The sequence below is a fragment of the Meles meles genome, chromosome 16, assembly GCF_922984935.1.
Source record: "Meles meles chromosome 16, mMelMel3.1 paternal haplotype, whole genome shotgun sequence".
Classification (NCBI taxonomy): domain Eukaryota; kingdom Metazoa; phylum Chordata; class Mammalia; order Carnivora; family Mustelidae; genus Meles; species Meles meles.
In genome coordinates this window covers 48,880,694-48,903,525 of record NC_060081.1, presented here as the reverse complement: position 1 = coordinate 48,903,525, position 22,832 = coordinate 48,880,694, and the positions used below count along the sequence as shown (strand labels likewise).

The 22,832-nt window shown below is 39.2% G+C and overlaps 1 protein-coding gene across 3 annotated transcripts in view; it reads left to right on the top strand.

The window, feature by feature from the left end:
• Positions 1-22,832, top strand: part of PLCB1 (phospholipase C beta 1) — a 694,978-nt gene that overhangs the window by 538,951 nt on the left and 133,195 nt on the right. For all 3 annotated transcript variants that reach the window (XM_045980928.1, XM_045980930.1, XM_045980929.1), the window contains exons 13-20: positions 1,324-1,408; positions 2,913-3,090; positions 7,027-7,094; positions 8,963-9,059; positions 11,876-11,960; positions 13,888-14,012; positions 18,597-18,751; positions 21,796-21,960. In XM_045980928.1, coding sequence (XP_045836884.1) covers positions 1,324-1,408; positions 2,913-3,090; positions 7,027-7,094; positions 8,963-9,059; positions 11,876-11,960; positions 13,888-14,012; positions 18,597-18,751; positions 21,796-21,960 — 958 coding nt within the window. The remainder of the gene's footprint in view (positions 1-1,323; positions 1,409-2,912; positions 3,091-7,026; positions 7,095-8,962; positions 9,060-11,875; positions 11,961-13,887; positions 14,013-18,596; positions 18,752-21,795; positions 21,961-22,832) is intronic.

The following is a 22,832-nucleotide window of genomic DNA, read 5'->3' as shown; positions in this document are numbered from 1 at the left end:
TACGATTTGAGTCCCCAGAGCACCCCCTTCCCAGGGGCGGTGGTGGGGGGGGGGGGGGCCAATCCATGATCTAGGCTTAATAGTTACAGAAGAGAGAAAGAAAATAAGAATCACATTTTATAATCGATTTGAATTGTAGTAAAGAAGGATTTTTTTATCACTCACTTATTCTTACTACAATCCCAGTTCAGCTAAAAATGTATTCACATTACAGCAGGCAGAGGCAACTATTGGAAATCAAGTTTGACAGCCTGTAGATCACACTCACAGTTCATAAAACCCAATGGAATTGGATACATTTAAAATGATATTTAGCATTCCACATGAATAAGAAAAAAAAAATGTTACTGCTTTTTAAAAGGTCAAAGGAAGCAGGAGCATTGAAAGATGCCGATGTTCCCTCGCATCGACTGGGTTTCTGTGTTAGCAAGCACACACGTTGTCCAGGCGAGCCCGTCCTAACCCTGGATCATCTTACATCTGCCCCACTCTTTGAACGGGTCAAAGGCATTTCATTGCTCCACTTTATCTCGGTACCTTGTGTCCTCTTCCAAGAACAGTTATTATGCTCATTTTATAGATCCAGAGTAGTTGAGAGCCTGGAGCTCATCTCAGAAAAACCTATAGTTCCAGGCTTTGTCTGTCAGACCAGATTCCTCCTGACCCATAGGCAGGCTGACACCATCTCTCCTGCCCTATTGTGCACATAAGAGGTGTGGACACCTTTCCCCAACAGTCCTGCTGCTTTTATCTTTCCTCCAGGATCCCCTCCCAAGTAGACACACTTCTGCCTGACCGCCCTTCTGTGTTTTGAGATTCTATGTCTGTGCGTGTGTGTGTGTCTCTGTCTCTCTCCCTCTCCCTTCCTCTCTCTCCTCTCCTCTCTCACCTCCTTAAAAACACTCCTCCACAGCCTAGCTCTCTGCAGGTTAGACAAATCTCAACTGATTGTTCACCTGGAGTCCTGGATAAGTTCTGCCCCAAAGTCTTACAACTGACTTAGAATCAGGAAATTGAACAACAGGGACTGAGTCCATAATCCTGAGACATTCCAGAACCCAGTGACTGGCAAATGACCTGCTATGCTCCCCATCTGTGTCTGTGGAGGCCAGCCTTGGGAATAGCCTTAGTGTCTACCTGCCATGTGGTAATCCAATTCACAGAAGTCAGAATGATAAACCAGGGGTTTAGAATGATAAATGCTAATCCTGAAGGGTAAGATGGGGGAATCACCTCTTTCTATAATTAATAGTAGGTAGTAATCCTGACCAGATCTTAAAGTAATCCTCCTCGTTTGCTTTCTTTCTCTCTCATTCCCCTTAGCCCAAAGCAGCAAGCCAAGATGGCGGAGTATTGCCGACTGATCTTTGGAGATGCTCTTCTCATGGAACCACTGGAAAAATACCCAGTAAGCAGTTTCAAGGTTTATCCCTGAAGAAATATCCATATTCATGACTGGAGTTTTGGGTGCCAGTGGGGCAGAGGTGTATGTGTGGGGGGGGCGACTTCCTTACATCCTTTCCATGTTTGTGTTGCTCAGTGAGATTGATTCAGTTGATAATGAAGTCTGACCAGGAGGAAACTGGCAGTGTGCCTGCTGAGGGTGGAAGACATGGCTCTGTCCTCTTCCTGTACTCCCCGTCTTCCCCTTCTCCCTCTGGCAGGCGTGACTGACAGGACCACAGAATTCCAACAATCACAATCAGTCGGGGAAATATTCCCGGCACACGGGGCTCTGATCCCAAACCAGGAACCTCATCACACCCTTTGAGAGAGATGTTTCAGCAAAGCGGGACATGGCCAAGTGGCCCCATGACACCCCTACCTGGCCTTGTGTCCCCTCTTCACATCCTTGCATGTGCCTGTTCTGGAACTCGGGCCTCCTCTGGGCCTGACAGCATCCTACTTTGGGAAGGAACACAGGAGGAATATCTCACAGCCGCCTCTCCCCTCCTGAACCCTTCTTTCTAGTCTCCACACATTATGACATGGTTTCATACCAACCCCCAGACTCCTTGCAAGCAAAGAGTAAAGGACCAGCGTAGGAGAGTTCACTGAACTTTCTAAAAATAACCCATCTGGCGACTTGCACACATGCTCTCTGATATAATATCTAACAACCCTCTCATGGGAAATTGATTTTCTCATTAGCCGTGCAAGCTTGAAACACAAGAAATAAGCCTTGCAAATAAGGGTAGCTTGAATCTCGGGGCTGCAAGGAAATGGGAAGCCACCAGTCCACTTCCGCTGATGCCAAGGACGTGTGCGGCTTAGCTCCCAAGTTCCATGGCAGGAGTTGGAAGGGGAGCAGCAGGGGGGGGGTGCTCTTTTTAAATGCATTTGAAAGGTTGATTCTACATGCTTGCTTGGAAGCTCCTGTCTTTACCAGTCCTTCCTGGCAGACGCCACATTAACTGGCTTCCCTCCTTTGAGAATCCAAGACAGGGCCTTCCTACCTGTCCTACATCAAAATGTCTGGATTTATGGTCCACAGCCAACTCACGAACCTTTGGATTAGCAAATCTCCTAATACGTTTCGATGATCTTATTCATGGGGATTTCATTGTGGAAAAAAATCAGAGTTCAGCCATTAAAATACACCTTTCATGTGAAAAAAATAAAGAACCGCGAAGCAGCTAGACACAGCAGTTTACTGGACAGGACTGAAGGCAGTAATGAATAATCTAGAAGCTCTTGGTGTCCAACACCATCCTGGGGCTTTGGGGAGGGAGGCTGAAAGAAAGGGGCATATATTTTTTTAAGATTTTATTTTTAAGCCCTCTCTACACGCAACATGGCCCTCAAACTCACCACCCCGAGATCAAGAGTTGCACATTCTGCCAACTGAGCCAGCCAAGGTGACCCTAAAAGAGCAATATTTTTACCAAAGGTGCTTTTTCTTTTCCCATTAGCTGGAATCTGGAGTTCCTCTTCCAAGCCCTATGGATTTAATGTACAAAATTTTGGTGAAAAATAAGAAGAAATCACACAAGTCGTCGGAAGGAAGTGGCAAAAAGAAGCTCTCAGAACAAGCCTCCAACACGTACAGTGACTCCTCCAGCATGTTCGAGCCCTCGTCTCCGGGAGCCGGTGAGGGATGGCGGGTTCTTGTTCTCTATTATGCATGGGTTTCAGAATGGCTGCCCTAACGTAACTTTGAAGGACTTTCAACATTCCTATTTGGACACACTTTAAAACTGTTGGATTTCTATTTCTGCTACCAACTGGGTGGCTTCGAGCTATCTGCAAAGTCCCTCTCACCGTATAGTCATGGGACACAGGACATAGTCCCAGGACATGGTCATTTGGGGGAGCCATGATTCCATCTAGCACATTGGCCAAATAATCTTCCAAGTGACCACATGATTTTAAGCTTCTCAAGGGCCATCATTCTTTAACATTCACTCAGGTCTGGGCACAAAGATGTTCACCAGATGTATTCTCACTGATGCTTTGCTGAAGAGTTCTGGGCAATTCCATTTATCCATATTTTATAGATCTCTTTTAAAATGTAAAAAGGTAAAGCTACTAGAATTATCTGTCAAAGCTCCTAGGCAATGCTTAATATCATTGATTTTCCTTTTAGATTTAAGTTGAAATAGATTTTTTTTGTGGCTGATGAAGAAAGAATTCCAAGTGGTCATCCCATTTCCTTTGAATTACTTGTCATTTAGTCTGATTTCTCTTTTAGCTTTAATCAGAATCTCGGCAGTCTGAAAAGGGCATTATGAAGCTCTCCCAATTAGAGGGTGAGGAAGGGGAGGAAGCTTGAATCTAGGAAGTTTTTCAATGAAAAGCTTAACTAACATTGGAATGATCATTTTGCTAAACTGGCAGTATTTACACAACCCGAACCTATGCATAACCTCTGCCTCAGGGAGTCCACTCCTAGGCATAAACCAGGCAGAAATGTATGTAGACAGTGATCAAGAGAGATGCAAGGAATTGCTTAACACAGCACGACTCACAACAGCCCCAAACTGGAAACTAACCAAATGTCATCGACAGATAAAGAAGTCGTAGGGTATTCGCACTGTGAAATAATGTGCGGCATTAACAATCTACCTTTGCACACAAGAATAGGGCTGCATCTCAGAAGCATAATGTGGAGTGAAAGAAATCAGATACAAAAAAGTATCCACCATATTTCCATTCATATAAAGTACAAAAACAGGCAGAAGAATCCTATGCAGTTAGAAGTCAGGAAATGGTGACCTTTGAAGAAGCGGTAGAGACACTGGTTTTAATTTTGTTTCTTGCTCTTGGTAACAGTTACTAAGGTCTGTGTAGTCCTCCCGAATTCACACTCTATGCATGTACAAGTATGTATACTTCTCTGTATACCTATCATACATCAACTTAAAAATTTGGGAATAATTTTTTAAATTAAAATATAAACTCTAGGGCAATGGCGGGGGTGGGGGTAGGTTGACCGAGACACTGATTTATCTTTTTTTTCTTTAAATTTTTCCATCTCAATGGCCAATATGTTTTACGGGTTAGATAAAAATCCTTATCAACAGATATTATACAATTCTTTGAAAGGTTTTATGGGAGGATAGTTTTTGAATGTGTATTTCTTTTTTTTTTAAGATTTTATTTATTTATTTGACAGACAGAGATCACAAGTAGGCAGAGAGGCAGGTAGAGAGAGGGGGAAGCAGGCTCCCCGCTGAGCAGAGAGCCAGATGCGGGGGTTCGATCCCAGGACACCAAGATCATGCCTGAGCCGAAGGCAGAAGCTTAACCCACGGAGCCACCCAGGCACCCCTTGAATGTGTATATCAAACGTTATTACCCATTTCTGATTCTCTTCTCAAAAACAATTTTGTTCCCAATATGAATGTTCTTTTTGAGGATTTGGGGCCTTTGTTGTTAAGAGGCCACATATTTCCTAGCACAGTTCTTGAACCTCTTGTATCTAGGGAAGAAAGCAGATCTTCCATTGCATGGAGAAACTTGTTTTCCTGTGTGTGTTCCCACTGCCAGTTCCGTCCGTCTTATTAACTGGATGTGTAACACAAATAACGATTTTTACAGGCAGTGAACATTATTGCTTAATACAGAGAAAGAGCAGCAATCTGTTCGTGGTTCAGTAGATTTCCTAAGCTAGCCCCACGGTCTGTTGTGCAATCTTTCTTTCAACGGAAAATTTTGGACATTGGAATATGTAGGTAGGCTCTTGAATAATGAGCGCTGTTAATTTACCATTTGGTTTGTAGACGGTAATGCAGACTCAAGTAACTTGAAAAACATGCAGTGGTTCTTATTTCAGAACTAGTTTGTTTATCATGGCCTACGTCCGTCAGGTGTCTCTCCCAAGATCAGCCCTTTGCCAGTACAGTTGTCCTAAAGAACTAGGATAGAGTAGATTTTTTTATGGTGCAAGGTTTTAGGGTCTTAAGGTGGCTCCAGGGTCCCTCCAAAGACCAGGGCTCTCCTCATAGACTAAGGGAAGACAACTTTCTGTCTTTCCCCCATAAACCAAAGAATGACCTGATAGAATATTTGAAATGCTTGGTGTATTGTTAGTCCCATGAAGCATTGTGTAAATGGTTTTGGCAAACGGTTTTAAATTACTCTATAGAAAGAATCCCCTCTCTAACTAAAAAGTAAAAACTGGTTAAAAGATCTTGTAGCAACACATTTGATAATTAAAAAAAACTTGAGGGTCAACTTCTTAAAAGAACATGTCTCTATATACATGTGTTTTCTATCCAAAATATAATGGATTCATCTTATTAACTTAACACAATATCAGCATCATAAAGTGGCTGCAAGTGCTTTCTTTTAATAAACAAGCCATAAATAATGATTGGTTGGTCCCAGAAATCTTTCCCTTCTGAAGCTGGTTCATGAATACTTTGCTCACTGCTGTCATTCAATAATTGATTGAACTTTGTCAGCCAAATGAAAACATTTATAAGCGTCTTTGAAGACATGTTGTGGACCCTGTGTCATTTATATAGATTAAACCAGGCGGCGAACTTCCGGAAGGTTTGATGGGGAGGGCCTTTCAAGTGCAAGTTGCCTCATTGTTGAGCCAATATTGCCACCTACTGGAATCCCTCTGTTATTGCCCCGTGTGAATGCCGGAAGGTAGTAATCAAATCAAATAATGCTTTCTGTAGTATTTTACTTGAAACTCTTTTTACATAACTGATATTATTGGGTCAGACTGAGTCCCAGAGTGTGGAAGACGTTAATACCTTATGCTAGTATGAATATTCAAAAGCAGAATCATCCACCAAATCTTCGGAGAGGAAAAAGAATCCATCGAAATGACTGTGCTATCGGCTAAAGACGAGGCTGAAGTATGTTGTGATTGAAGTAGATTTCCATGCATCATTATGTTAAGGGTGCATGCATTTTTTCCTGCTTTTTTAAAACAGACATCGCCGTTTGCTAAGATAGGTGCATTGCCTAGAGAATAATCGAATAAGCCTGTGGGCAAATCATAGATCGAGACAATACAGGGTTTGTGTAGTTAGGCATGCTGTCACAGCCCTACTCTTTTTGTCCTAGCTCATGTCCTTGACCTTTACAGTGAGGTCCTGTATGGCCTCAGAAAAGTGGCCACAAAGTCACTGAGCACTGGCTAAGCATCACAAGGAAGAGTCAGGGTCCAGAAAAAGAGGGGAAAGTGGGAACAGGATGGTTTATCCCTTTTCGGGTCATTAAGACACTGAAAGACAATGTACACATCGATATAGGATGTGTGTATCATAGAAAGCTAACTGTAGGTGATGTCATATATTTTTTTCAACTGACAAAAAAAAGTTAAGCATTTTCAACAGAATGCTGGCATTTCACATGGTATTCGCAAATGAAACTTGGAGGAAAAAAATCCACATTCAAAATCTCAGTCTAATTCTCTATATAATTAATAAAATTTAACTATCCGAAGGAATAACTTTAAAACCATGAGAGGTCAATATCCAATGGCATTTTTGACAATGTAACGATTAGTATGTGCTTCAAATCTTCAAACCGGTTACCTCATGATCTGTGATTAAAATCTGACAGGGGAAGCTGACACTGAGAGTGACGACGACGACGACGATGATGACTGTAAAAAGTCTTCAATGGATGAGGTAGGTATCTAGGGACTGACTTCTGGTCACAGAGGCTCTTCTACGCAGGCATCCAGGCGGCTCCTTCTGGATACAGTTCATGGTCACCTTCTGCCACCTAGTGGTCAAAGGAGTCATAGTTCACTGTAAAACTTTTTTTGGCTACCCAGTTGGAAAATGAAAATGCATCCGGGGTCACTAAAGGAGTAAGCATGGCATTGAGCAAAACTCTTTGTAACGAACAATGCTGCTGAGACTGTCTTTCATTGAATGGGGTATCTGGAGGGTGAATTCAAAACTCATGACATCCAACCACCCGCTTTGATTAAATGGATTGTCAAATGACCCCAAATCCTGAGAAGACACGGGATTTGGGAGAAATGTCCAGAAATGTGACATGAATTCCATTATTGTAATTTTGGAACCGGTAAAGATCCTTATTGATGTAAGCTCAAGCATCCCAAAGAACCTCATCAGCTCAGAGATAGTGATTGCCCAGAATCTAGAAGTGAATCTGGGATTGGCCAATCGGAATTTTAAAATTTGTTATAGCAAGAGCCTTGGTCAAAAAGTTTACCCTGAATCTGCTTTCAGATATATTGGAAAGCATCAGTCTCAAGAATAAATAATGAATAATAAACTATTCTTACAGGATGTTCTTCCTCTGGTACTTACTCCTTTTCATGTAGTCTAAAGTTTTGATTAAATATGTTCCTCCACTAAATTTCAAGATAACGTCCAGGAGGAAAACTATTAATATGCCTGGTAGAGTAGTTCTGCCTGATAATTATTTCAGTTGCACATAAGTTTTATTACTGATTCTTGATCATTTAAAATTGTCTTACTAATTGGATGCTCCATTTGCAAATGAATATTTCCCAATTAACATTTAACCTAAATATTGCTACAGGAGTTTTAAAAAGAAGTTGTGTCTGCATGCATTCTGTCTTCTGAAAATGGGAGAAAATATTAGCTCTGTCTACAGAGGTCTGTCCACATCAGTATTGCAATATGGCTTTTCGCTTTCATTTAAAACTTTATCAGAGTGATCTATAATGGTTAATAATAGCTAAACTAACATGAGGTTTTACTATGGGCCAGGTTCTGTTCTGAGCTCTTTCACATCAAATAATGCATTTAATAATTCCCACAACTCCGGAAGCTATTGGAACTGGTTTTATTCTAATTTAATGGGTGAGAAAACTGAGGCACAGAGCAGTTAAGTAATTTGCCCAAGATTGCACAGCTTCTAAGTGGTGGGCTTGGGATTTGAAATTAGGCAATCTGGTCCCAGAAGATGAGCTACTAATCTGAATGAACATTTGTAAAGAAAAGCAGTAGCTGTTCACCCACCCCAACCTATTTCCACAAGGCAATTTTTTAAAAAAACCTTTTGTGGGGGGGAGGAGTTCACTGGCAGGCACCTACATACTAATTTTCAACTTGTACAGTGACTTCCTGATTTCTTGATGTATTAACCTTAGACAGCAGCTCAGGAATTTATGCTGTGACAGGTGAAATAGGGCTCAGTGCTTCTCAGATTGTAATTTGTGTCTGAATCACCTTAGTAAATTGCAGAGTCTGTTTCCAGAGGCCGGTGGCCGCAGGGGGCTGAGAAGTTGCATCTCTAACAAATTCTCAGGAATGCTGATGCTGCAGGTCCCAGAGTATACTGGGACCTGCCCCTCAACCTCTCTCCTGCCACCCAGCACTTGCCTAACCTATGAGCAAATTTTTCTCCTGTGATGAACTTTCTATTGCAATAACCATTTTCAGAAGAGGAGGAGAGATGTTCTCTCTCATGGGTCCCTTCACCATTGCCCTGAGAAACATAACCGTTGGTAACGTAATGCTGACTCTGGGAATGTTATTTTTAATTCTGCTTCCAGGGGACTGCCGGGAGCGAGGCCATGGCCACCGAAGAGATGTCTAACCTGGTGAACTACATTCAACCAGTCAAGTTTGAGTCATTTGAAATTTCAAAAAGTAAGTTTTCCCTGGAGAAGAACCCCTAATGGAGTATAGAGTGAGTATCTTCTCAATACAAGGTAGTTAGAACAAAGAATGTTATCCTTTATAGAACTCTTCTGGAAAGTCTTGAATACCTGCCTAGGTTGACCATCAAAACCATGTGGGAAGGTATTCCATGATGTTTCTTAGTAGGGCTGTAGACCACCATGGTTATCTGGAAGATACTAGAGTAGAGCTAATTGAGAGTCTCAACAACGTAATGGGCTCCTTCCATTAAATAAGGGACAGGATTGGAATAAACTATTTACCCGTTCCCCAGCAGGGGAGAAGCCAGAAAGGTGGTGAGCCTAAGGACTAGAATGGAACCCAGTCCATCAGTTCACCCACATTCCGTTTGTCCGGCCTGTTGAGAACATTAACGTCACATCATTTTGTGTTCTTCCTTCATCCAATACACATCCACATTGGATGCAAAGGAAGAAATAGCATCTTTCCTCCACCTAAAGAAAAGAGCCCTTTTATGAAATTGTCCTTTTTTTGATGAAATGTGAGATGCTATCAGGTGAAGAGAATCCTTGGGACATTTTAGCTGCTTTTGTGAGTGTGCTCGTAAAGGCTGCATTTTTGCTTACATGTAGCAGCCTCTGATAAAGCATAGTTTTTTTTTTTTTAAAGATTTTATTTTATTTATTTGACAGAGAGAGATCACAAGTAGATAGAGAGGCAGGCGGGGCGGGGGGGGGGTGGTGGAAGCAGGCTCCCTGCTGAGCAGAGAGCCCGATGCGGGACTCCATCCCAGGACCCCGAGATCATGACCTGAGCCGAAGGCAGCGGCTTAACCCACTGAGCCACCCAGGCGCCCAAAGCATAGTTTTATATATACATCAGAATCTAAGCTTCTACCTAACACACCTATGTGTAAATGTATAATTTCTCCCGAAGTGGCTTAACTTAGTGGTATATAGTATCTAGATCTCTACAATGAGGAATTTAACTTCCAGTACAGTTTATATATAAATATTTCAAATTTTTCTTTGATTTTTAAAATTTTTTAATTTTTTAATTAACATATAATGTATTATTAGCCCCAGTGATACAGGTCTGTGAATTGCCAGGTGATTTTTTTTTTAAGTACTGAAGCATCTTATGACAAGTTGTTCAGTTTGAAATGTCCTAAAGTAGTTATTTTTATATTTCTCTAACTTCCGTTGGCTGTTGCAAGTTTTCCTGATTCATGAGTCAAAAGCTCCTAATCAAGTAGCCAAGTTGAGAAGGGACTGATGCTTTGACATCCTTCAGAAACCTGGTAACAGCAGCACAAGCCGAAGGTTGACCAACAAGTACTTTTCTCCTTGTGTTTTCTGTTATTTTATCACTTTTGTAAAAAGAACACTGCCCATACGTTACAAAAACACCTACTAAATGGACAGAATCTTAATTAGCAGTCTTGCTTAAATAACTAGTCATATGAAAATAGGTTTCTGATGGCCCAAAATAAGAGAAGTAAAGGTTTCCCGGAGAGCTGATTAAACTGGGGGAAGATAAGAAGATGGATGAAAGCATCTAGGAATTATTTAGGAAGAAAAATGAGGCTTTAAATTGGGTATCAAAGAGGGAAAAATACCGCAAAGGTAGTCTTTAAAAAAAACCCTGAGAGCTAGGGGCACCTGGATGGCTCAGTAGTTTCTAAGTGTCTGCCTTTGGCTGAGGTCATGATCTGGGAGTCCCAGTATGGAGCCCTGTGTCAGGCTCCCTGCCCAGCAGTGTGTCTGCTTCTCCCTTTCCCTCTGCTCCTCCCTTTCTTACGCTCTCTCTCTCCTGCTCACTCTCTCTCAGAAAGAAATAAATAAATCTTAAAAAATTTTTTCTTTTTTAATAAAGCTGGGAGCTGTCAGGGTGCCTGGCTGGCTCAGTCAGTTGAACGATCAGACTTGGTTTCAGCTCAGGTCATGATCTCAGGGTCCTGGGATCGAGCCCCGCATCGGGCTCCATGCTCAGCAGAGTCTGCTTGAGATTCTCTCCTTCTACCCCTCCCCCCACTTGCCCACATGCTTTCTATCTCAAATAAATCAGTAAAATCTTTAAAAAAATAATAAAAATAAATTTTAAAAAGACCCTCAGAGTTTTCTAAGCTCCCTGAATGACACTTGCCACAGTACTGTGTGGGGCACTTTGGTTTTTGACTGGGAAAAGGACAGAGAAGCTGTTGGACTCTTCTTAGTTTTACAGGCTAAGATGACTTTGTCTTGTTTCTTCCATTCTAATGGGAAGTTTGGATTCCATTTTCAAAATGTTACTCCTGTATTCTACCGAGACCTCTAGCACATTCATCTCTCCCTCCTCTCTTACCTAATCTGAAAACAAGGCCATTGGACTGGAAAATTTCCAAGGATCCTCCTGCTTTGAAATACCCTGATCTTACTGTCACATTAATTATTTGAACGGAAGGGGCACATAGAAACTGAGCCAAGGACAATGTTGGCATCAAAGAGAGTCAGAGACGCTAATCTGAATGGATTTAGAACAAAAGATCCCCCAGGGTTCCTTTTCTTTTGACAAAACAGCTTTCATTTACCACATCTGAAATTCATTTCCCCACCCTAATGCAAGGCCAGAGGCACAGCTGACTCAGGTAGTAAGTATTAAAAGAGACACCGTCTTAGAAGATTCAACTTTGGGGACAGGTAAATGGTTCACAGAAAGAAATACATTTACAAAGTTACGATGAGGATTCATTGCCCGAAAGTTGCTGAACACGCGCCTACTTCTTACGTGTTACCATTTATACCGTTGTATTTTCCTTCACCCTGTTTTTCTTGTCATTAACTCAGAAAGAAATAGAAGTTTCGAAATGTCTTCCTTCGTGGAAACCAAAGGCCTTGAGCAACTGACGAAGTCTCCCGTGGAATTTGTAGAGTATCCTTGATTTGACGAGTGACCGCTGAAAGGACCCAACTGAAGCCACGTGCCATTTGTTTGATTTTTGTTTCAAATAAGGAGAAAGATGCACGAAGTGGCTTCCTTCTGTCACGTGGGTGTGAGAAATGTTTCAGGTTTCCTGTGTGAGGCTGAGGGGGCTGGCCTCCCACTGGTCTGAGGTAAAGGAAACTCAGGTTTCCAGGTGATTTTCACACCATCAAGCCTTTTGTCATGTGGCAATTTGCTTAATCCTTCTGAAATTTCCTCATCTGTAAAACAGAACCATGATACCAACTTTATGGTTTGCCTTTTGGGTGAGGGACAACATGAGTAAAGCCTGTGTATATACTTCATACATATGTAAGATAGAATATATGTAAAACGTTTACATATATATGTAAACTTTCTTCACACGTCACATCCTTACATGTAATAAGTGTCTAATCAGAAAATAGTTGGGAGGATGGTGATAAGACTATAAATATTGGGATGCCTGGCTGGCTCAGTCAAAGAAGCATGTGACCTTTGATCTTGGGGTCATGTGTTCGAGCCCCACGTTGGGTGTAGAGGTTATTAAAAAAAAAAACAACTTAAAAAAAAAGAATATAAATATATATTACTAATAATGGCTTTGTCGGTAGTCCTGACAACAAAAACTTTCCGTTTTTATCCATAAATCAAAAATGAAACAAGTCTGTACATTTTTTTCATGAAAGTAATTAGTAACTGCCTCAAACAGCCCAATTTCATGAAGCAAGTCCCAGAATAAAAATAAGTCACCCATCGAAGTCATCAACAACAGGAGAGGAAACAAATGTAAATTCCATAAACCGTCAGACTCTTAAGTATTGACTCTTAAGTATTGACAACCTCCAATAGCTGTGTTAACTCATTGAATCCTCACAACAGACCTAGAATGTAGGGATTGTTCAATCTACTAAGTAAAGGAGGGAAACAGACACATAGATCAAGATAACTTGCTCTAGGTTCTACAGCCAGCAACTTCCGGAAATAAAGTTTCAGACCATTTTAGGCCTTATTCCCCTGCCCAAGTTCAACACCTTAGCTAACCTCCACCAAATTTGATAATAGGAAGAGTCAGTTGTGTTTTAAAGACATAGCATTGTGTAACAGCTACACGGTAGTTGAAAACAGAAGGTTCTCAGGATTGAAAACTGATGGCAGGAGGAACTCAAATACAAAACAAGGTCAAGGTCAAGCCTGGGTGGCTCAGTGGGTTAAGCCTCTGCCTTCGGCTCAGGTCATGATCTCAGGGTCCTGGGATCGAGCCCCACATCAGGCTCTCTGCTCAGCAGGGAGCCTGCTTCCCCACTGCCCCACGCCTGCTGCTCTGCCTACTTGTGATCTCTCTGTCAAATAAATAAATAAATAATAAAATCTTTAAAAACAAACAAACAAACAAGGAACCTTCTGTGTTGTAGTTACCTTGTTATCCATCATAAAGAGTACCACAATCTTGGCAAATGGCATGCTCAGAGAAGGCTAACAAACGAGCAGAGAGCATTTCAAAAATAGCCATGCAGTTCACATGAACCCCTTCCGCCAAAGACAGTATCGCCCTCTCACATGCTTAGACACGCTTGAGCTTCTTCATGTGTCCTTCATCGTGAAGCCTGTCCTTAAAAATCTCCACAGAATCACACTGACTTTGACTCGGCCATTTTTGCTCCCCCATTAGTTTTTACCCACAAGGCTCTGCAAAGGTGATACAGTACATCTTTATTACAAAAGCACATTGATTTTGTGTGGTCAGGATGTTTTTGACATTATTCACTGACTAGCCCAATGAGAACCTCACCAGTACTTCATTTTCCAATGGAGAAGGAAGGAAAGTGGCCTCTCAGTTAATAGTATCGGCTGATCATCTTTATAATTGTATTCACTACTTAACATGATGGTCCAGATATAACAAAATGCAGCTTAGCAGGATATATCCGAAAGGAACCCGTGTGGATTCATCTAACTACATGCCTCAACTCTTCTGGAATGCAGGTTGCCAAATGGTTGCACTTAATTTTCAAACTGTGGGTAAGTAGCGCAGTTAAAGCCCATTTCTGTTCTGTTGTAAAGCCACATTTCCAGGCGTGCAAAGAGAAGCAAATTTCAGTGAAGGAAAAGCACTACAAAAAAAAAGGTAACCTTTGAAAACGGAGAAACTGTCTTTAATTATTTCTAGTGGTTTTGCATTATTTTCAAAGAAAAATGTTTATGCTTTTTAAAGTAATATGTAGAGGGGCACTAGGTGGCTCAGTTGGTTAAGTGTCTGCCTTCAGCTCAGGTCATGATCCTAGAGTCCCTGCATTGGTCTCCCTGCTCATCAGGGAGTCTGCTTCTCCTTCACCCTGCTTTTGCACTCTCACTCACTCTCTCTTTCCCTCTCAAATGAATAAATGCAATCTTTAAAATTTTAAAAAGAAATATGTATATATTGTAGAAAATTTGGAAAATTTAGAAAAGTATGAAGAAAAAAATAAAACTGTCAGGAACACTACCAATCAGAAAATCAACACACTTAACTTGTTGGCTTTGTCATCTATAAGGTTTTTTGATTACGTATATACAGTCTTTTTTATTTAATTCCTTGTTTAAAAATATGTGTGTGTATATATATACACGCATATGTATGTGTGTATATATATGTATGTATTTATATATATTTAAGTGCTATACAGAAACATGAATTTTAATAGCTGTATGTGATGGAAATTCACTATCACTGGACATTAGGAATCCTTTTTCTACTGTAATGCTCAGGGAACATCTTGACTATAAATTGTCAAATCTATGTCCTAATGTTCTTTTGGAAGAGTTCCTAAAATAGAATTACTCTGTTAAAAGATGTGAACGTTTTAAAAACCTTCATGCAATATGCCAAATTGTCCAACAAAAATGTTGGTTATTTACCCCCAAAATACAAAAAACACTAACTCAGAGGGATACATGCAGCCTTATGTTTACAGCAGCATTATTTACAGTAGCCAAATTATGGACATAGTCCAAGTATCCATCAATAGATGAATGGATAAAGATGATGTGGTATATATAGAGTATATAGATACAATGGAATATTATTCAACCCTAAAAAGAATGAAGTCTTGACATTTGCAGCAAGACGGATGGAGCTGGAGAGTACAATGTTAAGTGAAATAAACCAATCAGAGAGGGGTGCCTGGGTGGCTCAGTGGGCTAAGCCTCTGCCTTTGGCTCAGGTCATGATCTCAGGGTCCTGAACAGGCTCTCTGCTCAGCAGGGAGCCTGCTTCCTCCTCTTTCTCTCTGCCTGCCTCTCTGCCTACTTGTGAGCTCTGTCTGTCAAATAAATAAATAAAATCTTAAAAAAAAAAAAAGAAAGAAAGAAACCAGTCAGAGAAAGATGCCATATGATTTCACCTGTATGTGGAATTTAAGAAACAAAACCAATGAGCAACTAAAAGAGAGACAGACAGAGACAAACCAAGAAACAGACTCAACTTTAGAAAGCAAACTGATGTCACCAGAGGAGAGTTGTGCGGGGTGGTGGGGTGGGGGGGTTGAAATAGGTGATGGGCATTAAAAGGACACTTATCATAAAAAAAAAAAGATTTGAAAACATTGGTACATTTGACAAGTCAAAAAAATATGTTGCACTGCATTTCTCCTCCGTCGACAGTGTATGATATGAAGTGTTGCCTCTCATTTGAGATCTTGGTTAAATATTACCATTGAATAATAATAATAATAGTATTCTGGACAAAATATTGTTGCTTTAATTTTATTTCTTTGATTATTATTGAGGTTGAACATTTAAATATGTGTTTTGATCTTTACATTTCTGCTTTTATGAAGTGTGCATTTATGGACTATTATCAATGTTCCTATCTACTTCTAATAGCACTTTGTATATAATGAGTATGTTGTCATATTTTGTGAAACAGATGAGACTGGTTGATTAGTGTTGTATTTTATGGAGTCTTGGTTTATTTTTATTATTACAGGCTCTCCATCCCAGGATTAGATCCGTAATTGCTTGTTTCTCTCATGACTACTTTTTTATTGCAATTTGACCCTTACAACCACCCAAATTTAGTTGTTACATAAATCTCAGAAAGAGATCCGTCCTTTTTACATTAAACTGAAATTACAGTTTAATAGATGTAGCCTTTTCTGGTGTGGTTAATTTGGGTCCATTTTCTTCCAGTTATACTCCTCTACTAATAAATTTGTCTGCCTTCCTGGAGCCAATAGCTCACTGTTATTATTGTAATGTTTAATAATATGGTCTAATACCCAGAAATGGAAATTCTCCTTCATGGCTATTAATTTTTAGTTGTTTCTTGCCACTGCCAGTGGGACTCCTATTCCAAATGAATTTAATTTACTTATTATTATTTCCTTCTCCTCCACTGGGAAAGAAATGGGATTTTTAACAAAATCACATTACATTTATATTAGTTTAATTGTTATAGTATGTTTCCTTCTCCTCACTGGAAAAAAATTACTTTGTTTAAAATCACATTAAATTAATAATTTGAGGAAATTTGAAGAAAACCAACACCTTTTAATTTTTAGTTTTCTTATCACAGAATGAATGTTTTTCTCTTCCCTTAAAAAGTTCTTACATTAGACCCTTCAGCAATATCACATGTCTTCATCTGAGGTGTACTTTCTTTAGATGAAAGCCTTTTTTCCTGAACATTATATTTTTAGCAAATTGTTTCTGGATATTGATATACGGATGTTTATTTTATGAATAAATATGTTTTATAATCATCCTCCCAAGATCTCATAATAGCCCATTTTGCCAGTAGCTTCCATTGGGTTTTTCAGGTAGAAACACACTCACAATAATTTAATCACCTCTATATGTTTTTTCCCTTCCTGGTGATTTGGACTGACTATTCTAGAATAGTATTAAATAATAGTATTAAAGGTGGGCAGTTTCTCTTCAACCTGACACTAAGGGGAATTTCACTGAGTAGATGTTGGCTATGACTGAGACAAATACACATTCACACACTAAAGGAGTACAATAGTCCTTATTGTGGCTTCACTTCCCATGGTTTCAGTTACCCACAGTCAAGAGGGGTCTGGAAGCAGATGCTCTTCCTTCTGACTTACTGTCAAAAGTAGCTTAATGCTGTATCAAAATGCCTACATCATTTACCTCACTTTGTCTCATCCCATAGGCATTTTAACATCTCACTTCCTCACAAAAAGAAGGATGAATGCAGTAGAGTAAGATATCTTGAGAGACAGACCACATTCCCGTAACCTTTGTTACATTACAGTATATTGTTATAATCATTCTATTTAAAAACATAGTATATGTAGCGTTAGGCACTATGTTTCAGACATCCACTGGGGTTTTTGGAACACATCTCCCATGGAGAAGTGGGGACTGTATGTATGTCCTGTTCTAACTAGGAATTTATGTTGACATTATTAAATGTAGATTCGACATCTGTTGGGATGACCATATTTTCATTTCTTCTTTTGTGAGTAAATAGATCCCCTAATATACAATTATCCTTCTGTTTCTGGGATTAATGCTACTTCCTAGTTGTGTGTTATTTTTCAGAACATACAACTTGCTTTTATAACTTTTTAGGCTTTTGGTGTCCATTTTTTCAAGTACGATAAGTCAGTCATTTTCTTATTTTAGTACCATATCCAATTGTGGTATCAGAGTTATCATAGGTTAATAAATTGACAGATACTACAGTTGCCATCAGGTAATAAATTCACTTATTTTACCTGCTCCAAAAAGGATTGGTTACGTGGAACTTTGAAATAATTCTACGATCACCTCGTTATTGTCCACCTAAGCAGAGTTGAGTCCTGACTCAGACAATCTAGAACAATCTAGAACAGCTTCCCAGATTCCCTGTGACTTTAAAATGTTTTTTTTAAAAATCTTACCAATTGTAATTAGTGTGGACATCTGTTTCATGTGCTGAATGAGCCTTAGGAAAACTTTGGCAATAAGTTTTGTCCGTTAGAAAGAACTCGGTGTGTAATTAGGTGTAGGTGGTAAGTAACAAAAGAAATGCAAATTTTAAAAAGGAAATCCTTTCCTTGTACAAATTAAAAAAAAAAAGAATTCTAGCATTCATGGTTGGTGAGGTGTGAGGAAGGCTCAGAGGCATGGATTAGAGGTTTAAAGTGGCATGAGCTTTCTGAAGGGCATGTTGGCAAGACTTATCAAAATGTGCACATCTTCTTCCTGGAACACATCTTTTGACCTAGAAATGTCACTCCTAATAATGCCATCAATGATGGCTTCAAAGATTTCACAACAATGATATTCATCCAACCATTATATGTAATGAAGAATTTGTAGAGCTGTTAAAATTAAAACAGACAAATATTTAGTGAAATAGATATCCTACATGTTCAAAACATATTTGAAGAAGAGAAATAAAATATATACCAACGAGTTGGCAGTGGCTTGTCTCTAGATTTGGAGATTACAGCTTGACTTTTTTTTTTTTTCCTTATCTGTGTTTCCTACATTTCTACAGTGAATAAATAGTTCTTTTTAAAAAGGGGAGTAAAAATGGACTGCAGTATAATCCTACTTTCTTGCTCTAAACACAACTATTGTCACAATAAGGGTTGTGTTTTTGATATTCAGACCTCGCTATGCAAATAAATATGGGGATGTACGAATACAATGGGAAAAGTGGCTACAGATTAAAGCCAGAGTTCATGAGGAGACCTGACAAGCATTTTGATCCGTTCACCGAAGGCATCGTGGATGGGATAGTGGCCAACACTTTATCTGTCAAGGTACGTACTTCTCTGTTATAAAACTGTCCCCAACAAAAGTCTCAAACACTAGCTATTTTGCGTAAAGAAGTAGTTTAGTCATTAAAAATTTAGAGCTACAATATCTTCACTTCCTGTATGCATTTTTCCTTTAAGGACTAAATCTGAATGAAAATTTTGGAAGCCACATGCATGAGATGAAGGGGCTAAGCCCTATGCTTTAATAGGATAAAAATTAGACCCTAAATCAATAAACCAAGTTGGTGAGAGTCACCATGGTTGGTCCTTTCTTTTGGTACAAATATCAGCAACCCATGTTGGAAAAATCTTCTGGTCTTTTTTTTCTCCATTAGTTCTAGCAAAATAGCCACTCTGAGCAAAACTGGAGAAAAAAAGGTATTCTCTCAGTAAATTATTGAATATTGAATAAAAGCTCCCAAGTTACCTCTTTAAAAATCTGTCAGAGGATTCAGGGACTTAAAACACAGAGTAATGATACTAAGTAAAATAATTGCTTCATTAAACATACATCTGACTCTAAAATATTAACTCACAATTATTTCTGCAGTCTTTGAAATTAATGTTATATCAGGTAAAACTTTTTTTTTAGCTGTAAGAAAATATTTTGTACTGTGAATGAAAAATCATTTTATAAGGGGCTTTTTACATGAATTCTATAACCTCTCGGTTGTTGTGGCCATTTTAGTTACAATGTCTTTAAAGTTGCCTTTCTTTCCTGTTTAGATGGATAACTGTGGAATTAAGAAACTTTTTTTTTATTGGATATAAATGCAATTTTCAGACTGACCTTAAGCGAAAGGCATATGAAAACCTATATAAAAAAAAAATAATAACAACAGTTCCGCTAATTTCTGCCTACCCTAAGCTGGTTGAATCCATTTTTTATTTAAAATTTATATCCCTTGACACCAAAGGTTAAAAATTTCAGTGAAGTGTCTCAAAATTTTATCCTTTGAAATTATTTCATGCCATGTATCTGAAGAGTGGAGTTGGCAGAATTAGAGCTTAGAGATTATGTTTATTTTAGGAAATTCTTTTCAGCAAAGGATGTTTCATTCCTGCCGAGTTTGATTAAGATAAACCCTTAAGCATGACACACCAACAAAGTGTTATTTTTAGAACCCTTGTCAGTTGCTGTTACAGTTGGATCAAACTAATAATTTTGTTTTTGTCTGCCAGGTCATCTTGTTTTGTGCACGTTTGCTTGCTTATTTATTTATTTATTTTTTAAATCGGGGCATCTGAGTGGCTGGCTCAGTCTTTTAAGTGTCTGACTCTAGGTTTGGGCTCAGGTCATGATCTCAGGGTCGTGAGATCGAGCCCCGCGTCGGGCTTCATGCTCATCGGGGAGTCTGCATGTCCCTTTCCCTCTGCTCCTCCTTGCACTCTCTCTCAAACAAATAAATAAGTAAATAATCTTTTAAAATATTACTTAAAAACTCTACGATGAAGGTGAAAGTAGTTAGAAGATGATGACGCAGAAAACAGGAAAGTGAGTTGAGGGGAAAGAGTTGAGACCCAAACAGATGGGAAGGGTTGCCTGAGTCCAGAATGGAGACACTGCCATAGAATCATCACTGTCCTCAGAGAGGACAGGCCAGGCCGCTGTCCCGTCCTGCCTTCCACATGACAGCCAGAGCCAAGGGGTGGCTCCTGTCCGTCCCCTCGTGCCTGTGTTTTGACCTTCTGACATAGACTTCCTAGTGCCACAACAGACTCAGGACCTCAAAAGGTGTTCCACCATCCTATTCTACTGATGGGAACATCGAAGGTCAGTGCCATTAATTTTGTTAAGAACTTCCTTTTTAATCAAACACCATAAGCACACAGAATCCTCGATGCACCTGACTTCCCATTATGACTCACATAAAATTGTTTGCTAAGTTGTTCTCACATAGAATCTCAAATTAAATAGAGATTGTTCCTGGCAGGTCCCAGGCACTCAGGCTAAAGAGAACATTCAGGAGAAATGACCGATCCTGGGGACAAAATTCAGACAGTGTCTTCCTCATTTTTCTCTCTAACCAGTTTGGAATTTCTGACTACATCAGCATAGAGCTCACAGGCCTCCCTGAGCCTCTGAGGGCCATTCTCAGGCTGACACCTTGTCCCACTTCTGGCCCCACCATAGTCCTGGTAATTCTGTCCCCTTTCATGGACTTGAGCTCAGAAAGCTCCTGGCCACCAGACTATGTGATATTAAGCTCTTTGAACTCTATAATAGCCATAAATTTTATAGCTAAGCAAGGATACCCATAATTGAGTAGATGGCTAACAGGTTGGTGTTAGCAGTAATGATAAACTGGGCTTGATGGCTTAAAGTCAATATTTGGGTTTTATTTTTATTATCATTGTGGCTTTTTATTTAAATATAACAACTCTGGGGGCACCTGGGTGGCTCAGTTGGTTAAGCGTCTGACTCTTGATCTCAGCTCAGGTCTTGATCTCAGGGTTGTGAGTTCAAGCCCCATCTTGGAGCCTACTTAAAAAAATAAATAAATAAAAATAAAAATGTAATAACTCTGAGAATTGAATAGCATAGTGTTATAACCACTCCTTCAAGTTCAATTTTATGAACAAAAAAGAGCTTTTTAAATGCTAGAGTTTCTACTTTGTTACATTTTAAATTTGTACTCTTAAATAACCCTTTAACTGCATTTACAATCATGCTAAAATGAGAATTTTTTTTCTCTCGTAACATCTTTAAGTATTAGAAAAAAACCTTTATATTCAGTTGGCTCGAAGATCAATCGTCAACATTTAACAGATGTATCTCAAGTAAAAAAGGTATAATCTCATCAAACTTTTGGTATTTGTTCATTTATTTCCTCCTATACAAATTTGTCTTATTAACCAACCGACTCCTTCTAACCTTAGCATTTTCAATGTGCGTCTACCAATTCCTTAGTCAAAAGAGCAATTTTCTTTGTACTCTTGCCTCTATTCCTTTTTGGTTATGATCCCGCCATCATTTGTACCTCCTAAAGTATTTTCTCATATCACTTAACTCATTTATCAAGAACTCCTTTTTTATTGTTTTCTAGATTATTTCAGGTCAGTTTCTTTCCGATAAGAAAGTCGGGACTTACGTAGAAGTGGATATGTTTGGTTTGCCTGTGGACACGAGGAGGAAGGCATTTAAGACCAAAACATCACAAGGAAATGCTGTAAATCCTGTCTGGGAAGAAGAGCCCATTGTGTTCAAAAAGGTTGGTCTCGTATCCTTGATATGAGATGTAACTGCATATTCTAGGTGTTTCATTATGAAAAAAATTAGGTGAATAATTATTTTTTGCTCAATTTGGGAATTTACATATTTATAAAGTAGTATCACTTTGGGGGCTATCTTAACTGCCCAGGATCTCTGTGAATCACTTGTTTAGATTTTCAGAATTATGTTGTGAATCACTTAATTCTAAAATATGTCATTTGGAGAACCAGACAAACATATAAATTAACTCGTATTCTCTCATAATACAATTGGTAAATGATATATTTTCACTGTAATTGAAACGAAGTAAAGTGGGAAGTGGAGAATAATAGGGTAGCACAGAGAAGGAAGTCCGTACTTCCTAAAAAAATATTAATTAAATTTCCTATTCCTATAACCTCTAGCCTCTGGCAGCTGGTCATTCTGTCTTGTCCGGATTCTGTCTGATAAAGTCTTTCCATTCGATGGGACTTTCTGTCTGCCTTCACCAAATCTTTTTCACACATGGTTGTCACACAAAGGAAGACATTAGTCCAGTAGAAAGTGGAATAGACTGTCTTACCATACCCTTTGCTTTTATCTGGCTAGAAGATCTAGAAAGGCTGTCTTCTGGAAAAGAGAATATCCATGTTAAAGGTCTCTGTGCTCCCACTATTTTTAATATGTTAATCAGATTTAATAGTAGTGTCTACTTCAACGAGTTATTAATAAGTATTCCATAATACACTGAAAACATTTATAAAACATCTGACACTTTGAAAATAGTCAACAAATGCAAATGTTGACTATTTTCTTGCTCTTGTTACCAAAATTAAGTTTTTTAAGGATGCAGTTAGTCTCATGTTCTCCACACACATTTTATATGGAGGA